The sequence below is a fragment of the Zootermopsis nevadensis genome, unplaced genomic scaffold (assembly GCF_977971745.1).
Source record: "Zootermopsis nevadensis isolate Lab colony 2312 unplaced genomic scaffold, Znev_1.0 Znev_ptg000028l, whole genome shotgun sequence".
NCBI classification, from domain to species: Eukaryota; Metazoa; Arthropoda; class Insecta; order Blattodea; family Termopsidae; genus Zootermopsis; species Zootermopsis nevadensis.
In genome coordinates, this window is record NW_028259160.1 from 8,846,101 (window position 1) to 8,861,793 (window position 15,693).

Sequence of the window (15,693 nt, forward strand, 5' to 3'; positions counted from 1 at the left end):
TGAAGCTCTTTTTTTAACCAAAATGTTCACTCTGCGTTTTAGAATTATCGGGCACGCAAGTGCAGCATTGTCCAGGAAGAAGAGGATGAAGATGATATGAGCAGCTCAGGGCGTGAAGAACTCACTGCTCCACACAACTCGCTGAATCGTCGTGGATCACGTTCAGAGGGAAAGCTGAATATCGCATTACAAGAACGGCTAGCAGAGTCAGAGCGACGCAAGGAGAAGGCTGTGGCAACTTCGGTAGGCCAGAAGGCCACAACTCAGGCTACCACTGGGTCCCCAGGTGTTCTCAGGGTGGCTGCTAGAGATGATACAAGTTCTTCAACTATACCATCTTGGTCCCCTCCGGCAAGAAAGACCTCTGGCAGCATTTTGGATTTCAGACCCAAATCTGCAGTGGAGTCTACATCAAAAGCAAATGTTCCTGCAGCTTACATTCCTGGCAGTAACAAGTGGAAAATCACTCCAAAGCAGCCCAAACCCATGTTAAAGCCCCCCTCACTGCCAAGTGTGAGGGTCTCTTGTGTATCCAGTACATCCATCATCACAGAGTCTTCCACTATATCTATACCTGTCCACACACTGTCTGAGCCGGGGATGCCACTCCTTCCAAAATACAAAACAATGCCTTCTCCAACTCGACCCATGCACTCTGTTCTAAGCTCTCCGCAGTTAGCATTAAATGAAATCTTTGAAGAAGGAGACGGTGATGAAAATCTAGGGCCACGTCCAAATTCCAGAGTTGTGGGTCGCCAGCAGGGCCAGGGACGACCTGGAGGTTATGAACAACGTCGCAGCAAGTTTCACAAGACCAGGACAGCATCATGCAGTTCGTCTGATGCGAGTGATGATGACAGCGAGAGTAGGAAGAAGAGGGCTCACAAACTGGGTGAGACTGGAAAGTCATTGCCACAGCGTAGGGATTCACATGATGACTCTAGTGATTCACAAGATCCAGGGGGAAGTGGGGGGACAGGTGGGGGTGTTGGTGGAGGGGGAACACCTGCAGGTGGAACACAATGTGGGGGCAGGCCCCCAGTTGGCACAGGAGCTGGTGTGTCAGACAGTTCACGGACGTCTGGGGGAAATGGTAATGCAGGTAGCAGTGGTAAACGTCAGTGCAGTGAAACATCTCAACAGCCGTCCCTGAATCGACGGCACAGGACAGGGAGGCGCAGGGCTGGTGAGACACGGCTCCGTGAAAGTCAGTCCCTGAACAGAATTACTGAGGTTCAGGAAGCAGAGCAGTCTTGCCACTCATCTGTTGTGACATCCCGCTCAACTTCTAGTTCCTCCTCCTCTCCCAGGGTGCGTGGTTTTGGTGCAAGGCTTCTGCAGAGCTGGTCTCTAGCAGGATCCACAGCCAAAAGAGTGGCAGGTGGTGAGGTTAAGAGCAGCAATGTGCAGTCTGATGTGGCCTCTGTGTTGAACAGTACAGCACGACCACAAGCAGTTCCCAGATCCCCAAATACTTTGGAAACAAACTGTTGTACTGAAGAGAAAGAAAATTTCTGTCGTGCAGGTGTTTCAAAGAAAGCTTCTGCCATGACAGAAAAGCAGAAGAGTGGTGGCAGTAAAAAGGGACGCCTATTAGGGCGTTACTTTCAAGTACACAAGAAACTTTGCCTCCCGTTGCCAGGCTTATTCAATCGTGGACGTTTATATAAAGCTCAGTCTTGTGGTTCCATTGTTCGAGATCGTGTGGTACCACCATCTCCGGCTTCATTGCTGCTGTGCAGTGATGATAGATGGTGTCCCATAACCTCAGCTGGTGGTACCAAGATGGCAGTTGCTGATGATAATAGGCACATGGTAAGTAATGGCAATACGGGTGATATTAATCAGAATCTGGGGCTTGGTGATGCTGTGGTCATAGCAGATGGTATTATTCCTCTTGGTGCTGCATGTCCTGGGATCGGTATATGCCATATTCACCTGGGGGATGAATCCAAGTGCTGTAACCTCTGTTGACATGCAGCTTAACAAAACTTGAAATATGTTAAATTTGGCAGGTCGAAAATTTGGCATTGTATATCGTAATATAATTGTCTGAAATTTTAGAGATAGTATGTATATGCATATTCTTGTGCACCTATTGCTATAACATTTCTACCCCAGGTTTCTGAAGAAAAAAATTGAAGCTGAATCATTTGTTACATGTGTTTTGAATAAAGAACATTGCCTTTTATAATGTTGGTAGTACAGTCACTACATGCATATGTATGTGCACAGTGGAATCTTGTTATTTCACAAACTGAACTTGATAGCAGTTCTTTATAGTGTTATAACCCTTTGTAATTCAGTGATATCTTGCAGCTTGGGTTGCCAAGTCAGGTCCAACTCATACTGCATAAGATAAAACATGGTCCCTCAGATTCATATTTATTCTTACTGTAACTAGTTGTGAGCTACAATTTTGTGCCCTGTATTCATACTTTAGTTAGTTTTAATCCTAAAGTGGTACCTTAATTGACTTCAGTTGTAAGTCATAGTTATGGAAGTTCCTTGAAATTAATATCATAATCTGCATGTTCTGTATTTTTTCATTTAGTCATTAATTTATAAAAGATGTTTTATACACACTTATTTTTATTTTGGATGTTCTTGTCCAGTTTTATTGGAATTCAAACTAGTAGTTTTCTAATAATGTAATTTTACCTCTTTCTTGTTTAATATTTGGCAGGTTGTGTACTTGTGAAGATTGTGTGTTGTTTAAGGATATGTTGGTTCCAAATAATGTCACGGCAACAAACAGTTTAACTCTAATAGAACCAAGCTACAGAATTGCCAGGGTGTTTTGTAAAAGTAATGATCTCAAAACCCCAAATAAGGCAAAAGTACCAAATGTCATCAGGATTCCTGCTTCATATTTTGTAGGTACTGGGTTCAAATGCTGACACACAGACCAGTTACTTTAAATTTTTTATGGTTTTTCTTAGTCCCTCAAGGCAAATGGCAAGATAGAATTTTATAATTAAGCTTTGCCCAGTTCCACCAATTTATCATTCACTAATTATCCGATCATTTTATGCTGTATAGCAGTTGAAAGCATAATTATACAGAGTGATTGAAATGTCACACAGTTCATTTTGCGCTTGTTCTATTTATCAAAAAATAAATTACATTGAAATCAGAAAACAAATAATATTATATTGAATGTTGGAAGTGTTCACTGCATTCAGTGATGCATGCATTCACTCTTTTCCTCATATTTGAATGGTTTTTGTCCTGCACACTACCTGTTTCATGAAAGTGGTTCACCAGATGAGATATTTGTTTGGTACAGGAGAATCAGGAAATGTATCCCTAAACTCATTCTGGCAAGTTAAGTAAGATGCCAGGTAGTATTAAACGATCAACACTTTTTGCACTTGTGAAAAATATATCTTTGCATTTTGACTGTTTAAAGAGAACTGATAGATTGGTGCGAGCAGGTTTTAACATGATGTTACCTGCATGGGCTCTTGTATAGTCAGAGTGATATTGTGTGTTCATTAATCCATTCAAAGGACTCTGATTTGAAACTTTTCATATAAAATGCAGATTTTTCCACATGCTTCTCCCTGTCATATTTTCCTAAGTCTGTGACATGTTTGCTGTTTTGAAGAAATCCAATTCTGTTTCATTTGCACATCTTGTTTCAGCAATTTGTCAAAGATATCTGTATCAAACTGCACTTTTTGTTTCATTTGTGTCAGTTGAGAGATAATCAGTTGACTGTATTCTTAGCACAGTATGGTTAGATATATTTACATTGATTTTAATGTCACACTTTGTAAGATCCTGATGAACACCATTAATCTATATTTATTATCCCATTTTTATAAAATTTAAAGAATGTAAGTTTTTTGAAAACATTAAGAAGAACTGGGAGCCAGAATTTATAACTTAGGATATGTCAGTACAATTGTGTAGTGTATGTCTGAAACACTTGAGTTCTGAAAGTAAACTTTGATTTTGTTCTGTAGTGGTGGGGTACAACAGTCCATTTTGGTAAGTGAATGTATCAGAAGACAAAAATTATCGTGGATGATAATGTTTCACATGCTTGTTTCCAGGTTTTAATAATTTTTAGAGTAACTAATCTTTTATCGGCTGCATTTTAATGACTTCTTGTGTGCATTATTTTTTTATAAATACCACTATTACAGTCACGTGTTTGGTAGTTTTTATGTGGTAGGCATTCTGTACATGTATGACAGTAAATCAGATATTTGTAAGAATGGCCTCTCAGTATGAATGAACAAAACTAGATAGGAAAATTTCTTTGTCATTATATAAAGTACTGATCCTTGAAGGGTTGAATGACATGCCTGTTTCCACTTGGTTGAAGTAAGATAATTAATGTGTTACCTTTGTGTTATGTTGGCACAGTGTGTACATTTCTGCCATCTGTGAGAACTTTCAAGACTCATATATATGTCCAATAACAGAACCTTCTTTTTGGAACATGGTCATTAAAATATTTAAAACTGAAGGTGTCCACAGCTTGAGAATTACTGCCATAGAAATGTTGGTGTTCACAGCTTTTTCTTTGTGTTTGGTGCATGAATTTAATGAAATCCTAAAGAAAGTAAAAGTACAGATTCTTGCATAATTCCTTTCCCCTCTTATTTATAATGACATTTTATAAAATGCTATTCAGTTTAAAAGAAAGTCTTATAGTGCTGGTAATGCATTTTACACACAAAGTTTTCATTGCACTTCCAGTATTTCATCACCCTTCTGCCCTTTTCTCATTCTTTTGCCCCCCTCTATTTCTCCCCTCTCCCACCTCTGCCCTTGTTTTATTCTTTGTTATTTCGACCAAATATAGCAGTCAAATGATTAACATTACTGATTTCTATTCAGGATGCCCTGACTTTTATTCCTAGTATGGAGGCTGGCTGTCCTGGTAGGGTTTTTTTTCTGAGTCTCCCAGGGAGGTGCTGGAGTAGTACCAACAGAAAGGCCGAGATTTATTCCACATCTGCAGTTAATCATTCACAGGTCTTACCATGTGATACTATAATTAATGCAGTTTTAGAAATTATAACAAGGAAAAACCTGGTCTTTCCACTTCAATGTGTATCTCTTGCTTTTTCCAGTGATTCCTCTATACCAAAGTTCAGTGGTACCTGAAAGAGTAATTTGTGTGTTATTGTGTCTGCAGTGATCTTACAGACCTAACAGTAAAATAAGATTGGAAAAAGGCAGAGGGGAAATTATTTTTATCCTTCTTTTACAGGGAGAAAATGAACAGTAACTGCAGACAGAGGTTGGCAGCATTGTTGGAAGGGAAATAAGGGTTAAGTCAGAGCATTTATCAAAGTAAGAATTACTGAAAGTATCAGGCTACCACTAAGGAATGTTATCAGTCCATGTTTTATATAAAATTACAAATTTTAACTAATTTTATGTCCAAGAAATTATTAAAACAGTATTTTAAAACAGGCTCATATGTCTCCTATTTAATTTTTTACAATGATTATACCATACCTCATTTGATACTTAAAAACCTCCGGAGTTGGTGCAGCATTATAACACAACAAACCACCTTCATGTAGCAGCAGAACATTAAACTGTGAGACTAAGCCTGGTAAGTGTTGTATCTTTTTTGCTTTCTTACCAGAATAATAAATCTTTTATGACAAGAACAACTGTGTTGTGTAATTTGTAGAATGCTTGTTACATTGCCATTCGGGAAAGAAAATTAAGGTATGATTTTTTTTTATTTCTGAACTTAGTGTCTCAGAATTCTTTTTACACAATATTACTTAATTTTAAATCAGCCTTGCCTATGTTAATGAGAAACCATGGCTATGGCAACTGCTATAAATGATCCAGATGAGAAATTCTTAATGTTAAGGGTCAAAGAACTGAGGGCACAGTAAAAATTACTCCATGAGTTCTGTATGGTCCTGGTCAACCCACTTCAGAGTCCTTGGCAGTCTTGATTCAAGCTCTGATTTGCTTCTAGTTTACCTTGCCAACCTGCAGTGAACTAATTGCTCTTCTAGTCAAGTGGTAGGTAGAGTGGCACAAGGGTGCATTGCCATGTTGTGTGGAACTCATATGTGAATGAAAGAACTTCCTCTTCCCTCTGAGTTGTCTTAGAAGCAGATTAATATTTGTCATTCTAAGAGTGCTAGGTTCCAGTGACCACAGAGAATTAGGACTGTGTGCAAATGGTTAGCTATGTCATTATTCAGTTGTGATGGAGAAAATAATTCATGAAAATCATCATGTATTTCTTTTATGAACTTGTTCATTATAGTTACCTGTACTTCATTGTTAATATATAAAATATGTACCTCAGAGGTATACAGTATTAACTCACAATCATGTAAGTTTTTAGGTGATATGTTTCCCTATATTTTTTTGTCTGATAGGTGGTTAACACTGACTTCTTTCACCTTAAATTGTTGATTTCATATGTAGGCATCATTGCTTTTTGCACACTAGTATGAGGTGTAATCAGAAAGTAAATTCACAGTGCAGTATATTTTAAAGTGGTTAATTGAATCTTCAGTATTGATAGCACATTGTTATAATTTGTAAATTATTTTTCTGTGTGGGTATCATTGGAACTGAGGCACATATTATACTGGCATATTAGCTTTTCTATCCCCAGCCCTGTTCTTTCATTTTACTACATGTCATCAATTGTAAATCTGTGGCCTCCCAAATGTAGCTTCATCTGTTTGCTTGGTGCAACACCTGAGAAGCCAAAACTGATGATAATGTGAAAACATCAGTGAAATGTTGGTAGAAAGAATATGACACCTACTTTTGTTGATAGTGTGTTTCAAAAGCTCATCCTTTATTGTAACTGTTAAATATAGAGAAAAATTGTTCATAAGTTTGTAGTAACATAAAATCTGTACTGAAAATACATTAATCACTTTGAGATATGTATGCCTTGTGTAATTACTTTTAGATGGTAATTTGTAATCTTAGGAATTTGTTAAATAAGATTTGAAATAGAGTTACAGCTGTTAAATTCCAAAGCACAGAAATTACCCTATAAATTAAACTGAATTTTGTGCTTGTAATTATGGCTTTGACCGATTGTGACAAAATTCAGTTAGTAAACCTGGAATTACAAATGCTTAAAATAGGAGTGTATAATTCCTCTTTCATTAATGCCATCCAAAACTTGTCAAACTTCTGATGCATCACTTTACTGTACATAACTGTGTGCCTCATTTCATACACTTATTGAACCCATTGTATACCTTTCTACTTTGATACCAAGCACAGGAAGTTGTTATACTGTGGACTGATACACTGTAGCTTTCATGTCTTTGTAATATTTTACACTGGTTTACATTTTATAGCATGAATGTCCTTGCACTGTTCATCCCAGTATGAAATCATTGTTTTCTTATCTTTTCATTTTTTACCATTCCAGTCACATTTCATCTGTTGAATGTCTGTGTCAACAAGGATTTGTCAGAACTGGGGTGGTACTTAATGTTAAGATATATAAGATGAAAGTTAACAAGTTTCTTATATGAAAACACTGATTACATTGATCCACTATGATACATGCAACTCATTCTGGTGGTACAGATAAAAATAACACAGGCAGTGACAGGGAATACAGATATATCATTCCTGAACAATTAAAATTCAAAAACAATTTCACAAAATATGAATGGCAGGTTTGTGTATTCAGAATATCTGAAGGATGTTAGTGAAATGGTTGATCTGATAAGAGAATCTCATATATGAAAAGCCATAGCAAACTGACAAATAAAACAAAACATGAGTGAACCTCCTTGTCTGTAAAAATACTTTGCTGGCTATAGTGGGGTGGGGGGAGGTGTGTGTCAGAATGTGTTTCAGGACCTGATGAAGCTCACTAGACCAGGTTTCAAGATGAATGTGCATTTGGTAGAAGCAGGATAAGAGTACTCTGATGCATAAAATTTATATTTATATCCATGATGCAAGTTACAGATGTTAATGTATGCCCATGATTAACTTTACCAGTACACAACTGATTCTACATGTCTCTAATATTTTAAATAACCTTAAAGTTCACAAGATAGCAGTAACATATCCTTTAGGGCTGGCATGATTATTCAGTTACTTTCTTCATTGCTAATAATTTTCTTCAGTTCATTAAGGATCTCAGAATTGTGCCACCAGATTTTTATCTCCAAATTAAAGGTAATTGGTTTGGACTGTTACATACACCTGCTGTCACTATGTACTATAATTATAAATTTTAATGTCAACATCAAGGTGTTGACAATTCTTGTAGTGTTTAATTGGAAGCAACAATAAACAGTTTAAGCTTGAGCTATAAATGAGCATAATTATTGTTCATATTAAAGTTTCACTTTTTTGTTACTAAGTATAATATCCCTAACTAATTAATTTACTGATTAATCATGTTGTGTAAAATAAGTCATTGTTTAAAAGTATGAATCAGTTGCTAGGCTTGTTATACATTCTCTTCAATCACACAGTTTTATCTGTTTAAGCAGGATGGAAGTTAGTGACATATCGATACAATCCTCTCGCTTTCCCCCTCTCCCCAGCTACCACCACTGTTGCCTGTTTTAATATTACAATAAACTGTAGTCATATAATGTTTTAAATGTTGCGTGTACTGCATCACATCTCATTAGATGACTGGGAATGATAATCAAAATAGTGTACTATGCAGTTTAGAAATAAGTGCTTGCTAATGGTTGTGCATAAATGTCATGTTGGCTGCATTTGTAAGATGCAAGCTGCATTAATAAGTCATGTCATATTTTGTATGGCTGTGTCCAGTTTCCAAATTTGTAACACACTTGGTTTGTAGATTTTGTTATGTCTTCCATTTATGTGTGAGTTCTCAAAATTGTAAAGCATTTATGTAGGTGAGTGTGTAATCTGGTACACCACTAAAATATTGGTAGATTTAACCCTTTCTACTCTTATGTTGATAATGCAGATGCATATTGGCAAAATGGCAGTTTGTGTTCAGGTGCCATGTGTCGGTGAAAGTCTGAACTCTGATATCTTCATATAGAAGTAATTTCTGTTGAAATGGAAAGTGTTGAGTTGGAATGGAAAGGGTTAGATGTACTTTCAATAGTTTTTATATTGTTGGGTTGTAACAGTGTTTTGTGTATATACCACTGCAGCCCTTTGCATCAGCAAGCCATTGTTGTGTTTTATTAGTTGGCTTACCATGGTGTTGTTATGCTCAATTTATAGGAATTAAGTATTTTCATTGTTTTAAAATTATTTTGGGACCATCCATGAATAATTTAACATGTAGCTAGTAAGCTACACATGTGGTCTCTGTTTATATCCCTGACTTGTATGCTATCTCACCGTATACCAAAGCCAAATAGAAATAAATTATTAATAATAATTTGTTGTCATTGTGTATCAAGTTTATCATAGAAATAAAGAGCTTTAGATAATTGTGTTGTACATGTATAGTACTAACCATATACATATATAACTGTATTATGTATATATATAATTACATTATTATGTATTGTTTAATTGTTACATAAAGATCCAACTCAAGAATGTTTCAGGATGGAGTGTTAAGATAAATGTAACCCATACCAAAATATTACTTTAATGTTATGCTCCTCTTCCAAGCATATATTTTTCGTACATGGCTATTTTGATTATTTGTTTTCTTACTTTTCAAAGTGTATAATATGTGCAATAACAAACTGAAAAAGGCTGGTGTGGGAAGTATTATGGTAAGATTTTGTTTAGGTTTAACTTGCAAATCATTCAGTTGGTAAAGGAACATTTATACATGCATGTGTTTGGAAGTAGTGCAGTTAATATTATGATGGACTTGGGTGCTTTTATAATTTGTAAAACAGTTTCAGTTAATTTATTCAGTGATACCCAATTTAAAAATGAATTCTCTGGGCCCCGCATATTGATCTTATTTGCTGCCAGCCCTAGTGTTTGGCTATGCAACAACTGTCAGACTATATCATAAAAAACAAATAAGTGATTTCTGCATCCAATATAAGGGTGCAAATTACTGAAGATTGGTTGCTTTGCATGATAATAAAATCTCATATGAATTACATGAAATGAAATCAGCCACTATACATGAGGCAGATCAAATTATGGTGGGTCTAGCAGAAGCTGGTTCATTGGTTCAGTTATTTCCCTGGCAGAAAAATTAAATATGGTTGCAAGGGTGAAGAGCATAAGTTCTTCCATCTACCCTTGATATATAGCCCAGATTGTTATAGATTTTGGTTTATTTAACCCTTACAAGCCTATGGTAATTATATGTCCTACCTGTTTCAGCAGTCAGTAAGTCTGGATTTTGGTTTATGCATTTCATATGATTCACAGTGCAAACGGAGATTGTTTGCTAAGGCGTAGCTAACAAGTTGATCTTTGTAATGGTGAAATTTTGTGTTTTCTTTGCGGTACAGACTGAATTTGTAAATATTATTTAGTCAGACTTCACCTTCTGTTGGTTAATTATATTGTATAATTTATGATGATTATGTAGCATTTCATGACAGATGGCATGATTATGGATGAAAATGACTGCTTTCTCTTCCCCCTCCCCCATTTCAATCCCTTTGATAGTACCTGAACACTTTCAAGCCATATGATGGACTCAGCGTGACAGTTTAAAAAAAAATTGTCCTGATAGTTTGCCATATTTGTTACATAGTTGAACCTCAGCAGAAGGCCCTATGTTGGTCTCATTCTAATATTTGGGTAACAGTAACAGTTTAATATAAAATAAATTCAAAAAATTAATTTTATCTGGTGGTATGTTATCAGAAGTAATAGGACACTGCTTATGGCTGCACGTGTTATACATAACTGTCAGTTCTCAGTAGTGATGCTAGATGACAGAATGTTCAGTTTTACAAATGCTGCTACCATTAGGCAGCTTTTAGAAGTCCTGCTGAAGGAAACCATTCCCTGCTAAATTTCAACAGGTGTTTTCCATTCATATTTTAAAATATATGCATGTTTAAAAGCTGGACCATGTCCTCTTCTTTCCACATCCTTCACCATTTATTCATGCATAATAATCTTGTCATTTGATGCTATGTAATCTGTGTAGTTAACAAGGTGACAACAAATAAATAAATTGGTTTATGATTTAGTTTTAGATAATTGTAAAGCACAACCCCAAATGATATTAAGTTCTTCAGGGTGTGTTGCATTGAATTCTGTTGTCATTAAGAACAACAGGACATAGTAAAAGGCCAAACATTTTTCTTTGGCTATCATAATTTATATTATCTCCTTTAGCAGAGATACACTAAGGGTTTAACCAAATATGTGCATCATGTATAGAGTTATCACAAATACAGTAAATTATTTTGAATGTGCTCCAATCAGAACTTGTATATATGCAGTACTTTACAGTCTTTATGCATAGTGATGAGGAGCTTTAATATTAAGTCATTAGAGATGAAGAGATTTTGCATATATCCATAGCAGTAGTTACAGAAAGTGTAAGTGCACCTTGATTCCAGAAGTGGGGGGGGGGGGGGGGGGGGGTGTCCTCCATTGGCTACTGATTCTCCCACATCCTGACTGATGTGCCAAACAATGTTTCCACCTGGTCTCTTTGCAACATTGCTAATATTACACCATCAAGACAAGGAAATGAAAAAGTCTTTGTTTTCCCATAATAAACAAATTTATAAACAATATCTGATTATAGGGATGTGGCTTACATCACCTTAATGCCAAGCATAGTGCTACTGGCTGCACAAAACATGTCAGTTTTGTAAAAATTAACATTTCCAAGAGAGACCTCTGTATCCAAGACAAGAAGCAGAAACTGACGAAAAATATTTTGCATAGTAGATCCATCTTTTAACATAATAAATTAGATTGCATAAAAAACCGGTCTCTAAGCATTGGCCAAATTTTATCATCGAAAGCTATTTTTCTGGTAAGGGTAGGATTATGTAGTGAAATAAGTATGTGTTTGCTTTTTTGTACTTGGGAGAAAATGTGAGGTCTTATGTGATGTGGCATACACTGTAATATGGACCTTATCTTTCAATAAGTTTACTTTATTGCTAGCAGTTAAAATTCAGAGTTTGTGTGTTATGACAATATCATCTCTAAAATAGTTTGGTTATGTGTTGAAGGTATCTAAACAGCGTGCCATAAGTGCTTGGAGCTACAGAACATCAACTGATCAAAACATAGATCTGGACAGTCATAAAGAAATTGATATATAACAAAGATTAAATCTCATTAACATACATAACTTTTTATTTGAAATGGCTTTCAATTTTTATGTCCATTTAATTAAATACAAGTGATAAATAATGCGTGCTTCTTTGGAGCATAATAAACATTGTGAATGTCAGAAGTACATTTATGTTCCTTTGTCATGCATTTTCAATTCCAGATGTGCTGCAACATAATAGGTCTATGACTAGTTTGATGCATTGAAGCTCTTTTGTCATTTATGGTACATAATGTAGGTTAGATAGGTTCATAGAATTCTCTGTCAAAATGATTTTCTTCTAACTCTTTATCATGAGAGTCAATTAAAAGGCAACTACTTCTGACTGGATATAAGCAGATATTAGCAGAATATGGCAGATACCAGTGTCTTTATGTCATTGTTTTTTCTATTGTACTGCCTTGATATATGCATTATTAATTTATAGATATTTTTATTGGTTTAACCCTTTCCATGATACAAATGAGGCACCTCACTTGGAAACACCTGCCTATTCATGTGAATACCTCTTGTGGTTATTGAAGAGAAACTCTGCTTCCATTTTTTATACTTTAAATTAAGTGTTTATTTTTAACATTGGAAGTATTAAAAGCCACAAAGGAAGTGCTAATTTTTCTCAGGATCTGAGGTTCAAGTTGTTAAATCATGGGTTCTCACTATATTGTTTATGAATTTTGCAAATTTCTTCATTCAAAGATTGACTTCATATTATTGCAGTTGAGATGTTGTGACCTCTTTCTTTGTTCATGATTTAAAATTGAATCAGTGAAGAGCTGTTATATTTTATACATTCATTTCTATTGGAAGTAGCTTAATTTCCACACTGACTGAAAGCAGTCCTTAAATTTTGTGTGACTGGAAATTAAGAAGTATGGACAGAGTAACATCTCCATTCTTTCAACTTCACATTATTGCCATGATGATATTGACAAGAGAATGTTGTAACATATGCTGTACACCTAGTCATGACTTTAAAGCTGATTATTTTGCATGCCTAACCTAAAAGCTAATACATATAATAATTACCAAATTGTTTGTTGAAGTATTTTAGGTTCAAGACTTCATAACAACATTGTTTTGAAAGACTTTCAACACAAATTTAAGTTGTTGAAAATATAAGTAAATTCAGGGCTAACAGTTTTAAAGATTTTTCAAAACCTCTAACTTAAAAAATGTTTATTGTAATAGCCCTCCTGCATCCAGTTTTAAATATTTTCATATTTATAATTTGTATATTTATATGTGATGTGCTGATCTGTATAGAGATTCTCATTGTTGCTACATACATGTACAGTTTTACACTATAGTGCAGTCTTTGTTCACAGATAAATTTATGTGTTCATGGAATTTGGTCCTTGTGTATACTTACATACACATCATCCTTTTCTGGCTGCTGGGTATAAAACAATGTTGGTAATGATGAAGGCACCGTTTTCTTTGACAGTGCATAAAGTAGCATTTTGTTTTGTTTATGTGTAATGGAAATAGTTTGGTATGAAGTTGCACAAAATTAATAGATGAAATTCGGTGCTTTGTGTGTGGTTTCCATGGTGCACTATGTGGACCAGAAATGCCCATTTAATCTTTGAAATATATCTCGTAGGTTTCAAATATATTTGAAATACAATGGACAAGGAGATTCCATGTTTTAATTAAGAAAATGTGTACTAGAATTCAAGTCTTTATTTTATTTCCCTCTTTTAGTCCTCTCTCTTTCATATCTCATCTCTCTGTCAAGGATTATTTAAATTCTGAACATAATGTTTCTTAAAGTTGGCTGAGACAGAGGCAGTTATTCTGGTTTTGAGCAGCCATGCTGCTTGTGGAAGGATATTCAATCATCCCCTAAGGATTCCTGTTGATTCTGATTTAGAAAGGAAGTCTATCAGGGAACATGGGTCAGGTTCATCCACTTTATTTGTTTTTAAGTTGTTATGTTTTATGATTGTAACTTGACACTTTTTTAATGTATTAGATTAAAGGTTTTAAAAGGATGAAATTTGGATTGCAGGTGCTGTAAACTTTTAGGTGATTATCAATGTTTCTGTAGAACTGACTGTCTCCATTTCTTGTATCCTGTAGGTGGAAGTGATAAGTATGTCTGAAACGGTGGTAAGTATACTTGTAGGACTACACAGTGTCATAACCCAGAAGATCACAATCTTCTCTCTCATTTTTTCTTCTCCTCTGTTTCTTTTTTCTTCCCCCCCCCAAAAGGAAATTCTGTTATGATAATAGCTGATAACTTCAAATGTGACTTCCTACACCCCTTTTTTATGATTATGTATATACAGCATAGATAATAATTTTGAAGCAACATTAAAAGTATGTATTCCTTGGGCAGAAGTAAGTGGAAAGCGTAGGTGTGAATTTGGGTCCAAGAATATCTCATTTCTAGATACAGCTATAAAGTTTTGGGCATTAATGTAATTCAAAATCAGTAAATGATAGATGTGCATTAGGTTAAAGAGATGTTAAAAATGTGCAACTTTGGAATCAAACCAACAGTGACTATATTGTCATATTGTTAATGGTGTAACTGTACATATGTGCTAAGGTTAAAAACTGTTTTGAAAATTTTTAGTTCAGGCTTGGAATGTAAGAATGGATTTAACACACTGAGTACTGGATCTGTATCTGAAGAATAGTGCTGTCATTTGTCTCCAAAAGTGGGTATACAGTGACAGTTGCACAGGATCAGAAATTCACTATCTTGTATATAGATTGATTAGACTGAAAAGGTTTTAATTTACATTGTTGACATTGAATTTGTTATATATAAATATGTGATACTTGCCATTGTCATGCCTGAGATATTTCTGACATTTTTTTGTTTGGTGTTTTCCTCATGTAATGTCATTCTTCAGTCCAGATTTGGATAAGGATTGGTAAAGTGTACAAACTTTGTTATTCTTTATACCAAATGCTCCAGAACTAGATTTAGTATGTTTTGAAGCTGTGGCATAGAAGTGGTTAGAATGGGGCATGTCATGAGAATCTCTAACCTATCTTGTATGTGCTATGCACAATTACTTATGTTAACACCCCAACCTAAGGTGTTATGTCTGACTGTTTGACCAAGGAAATTGAAGAAAGATGCTGAGGCTATGGTCCCTGATTCTGGATTTCTCTCACTAAGCAATGTCAGTGAAGCAGGCATGTGAATCATGATCCTGTTTGCAAAACTGACTGTGTGTAGCAAATATAATGGAAGAAATACTATGTGAAATTTGTGTGTTGTTGATCTTAAAAACCATTACCATTCCAAGCTTATCCTTACTTGAGAAAGTTAGAGAATTGAACCCATGAGGGTTTTATGAAAAACTGGATTGAACTGGCTCAGGATATGGCCCAGTGGCGGGTTCTTGGGTTGATTGTGATAAACTTTCAGGTTCCATGACAGGAAACATCTTGATTAGTTGAGTAACTGTCAACAGTTCAAAAATATATTGTACCTTGGAGTTATTTGGTCAACATGATTCACA

The 15,693-nt window shown here is 35.4% G+C and overlaps 1 protein-coding gene across 3 annotated transcripts in view; it reads left to right on the forward strand.

Annotated features, from left to right (window-relative positions):
* Snrk (SNF related kinase) overlaps positions 1 to 15,693 on the forward strand; it is a 37,539-nt gene that overhangs the window by 16,474 nt on the left and 5,372 nt on the right. Inside the window, exons 8-9 of one of the 3 annotated variants that reach the window (XM_022069198.2) lie at positions 43 to 1,815; positions 5,231 to 15,437. In XM_022069198.2, coding sequence (XP_021924890.1) covers positions 43 to 1,815; positions 5,231 to 5,248 — 1,791 coding nt within the window. In that variant the 3' untranslated portion in view covers positions 5,249 to 15,437. Of the gene's footprint in view, positions 1 to 42; positions 4,481 to 5,230; positions 15,438 to 15,693 lie in introns of those variants that run through there. The other 2 variants (XM_087356806.1, XM_022069193.2) reach the window with 2 other exon arrangements.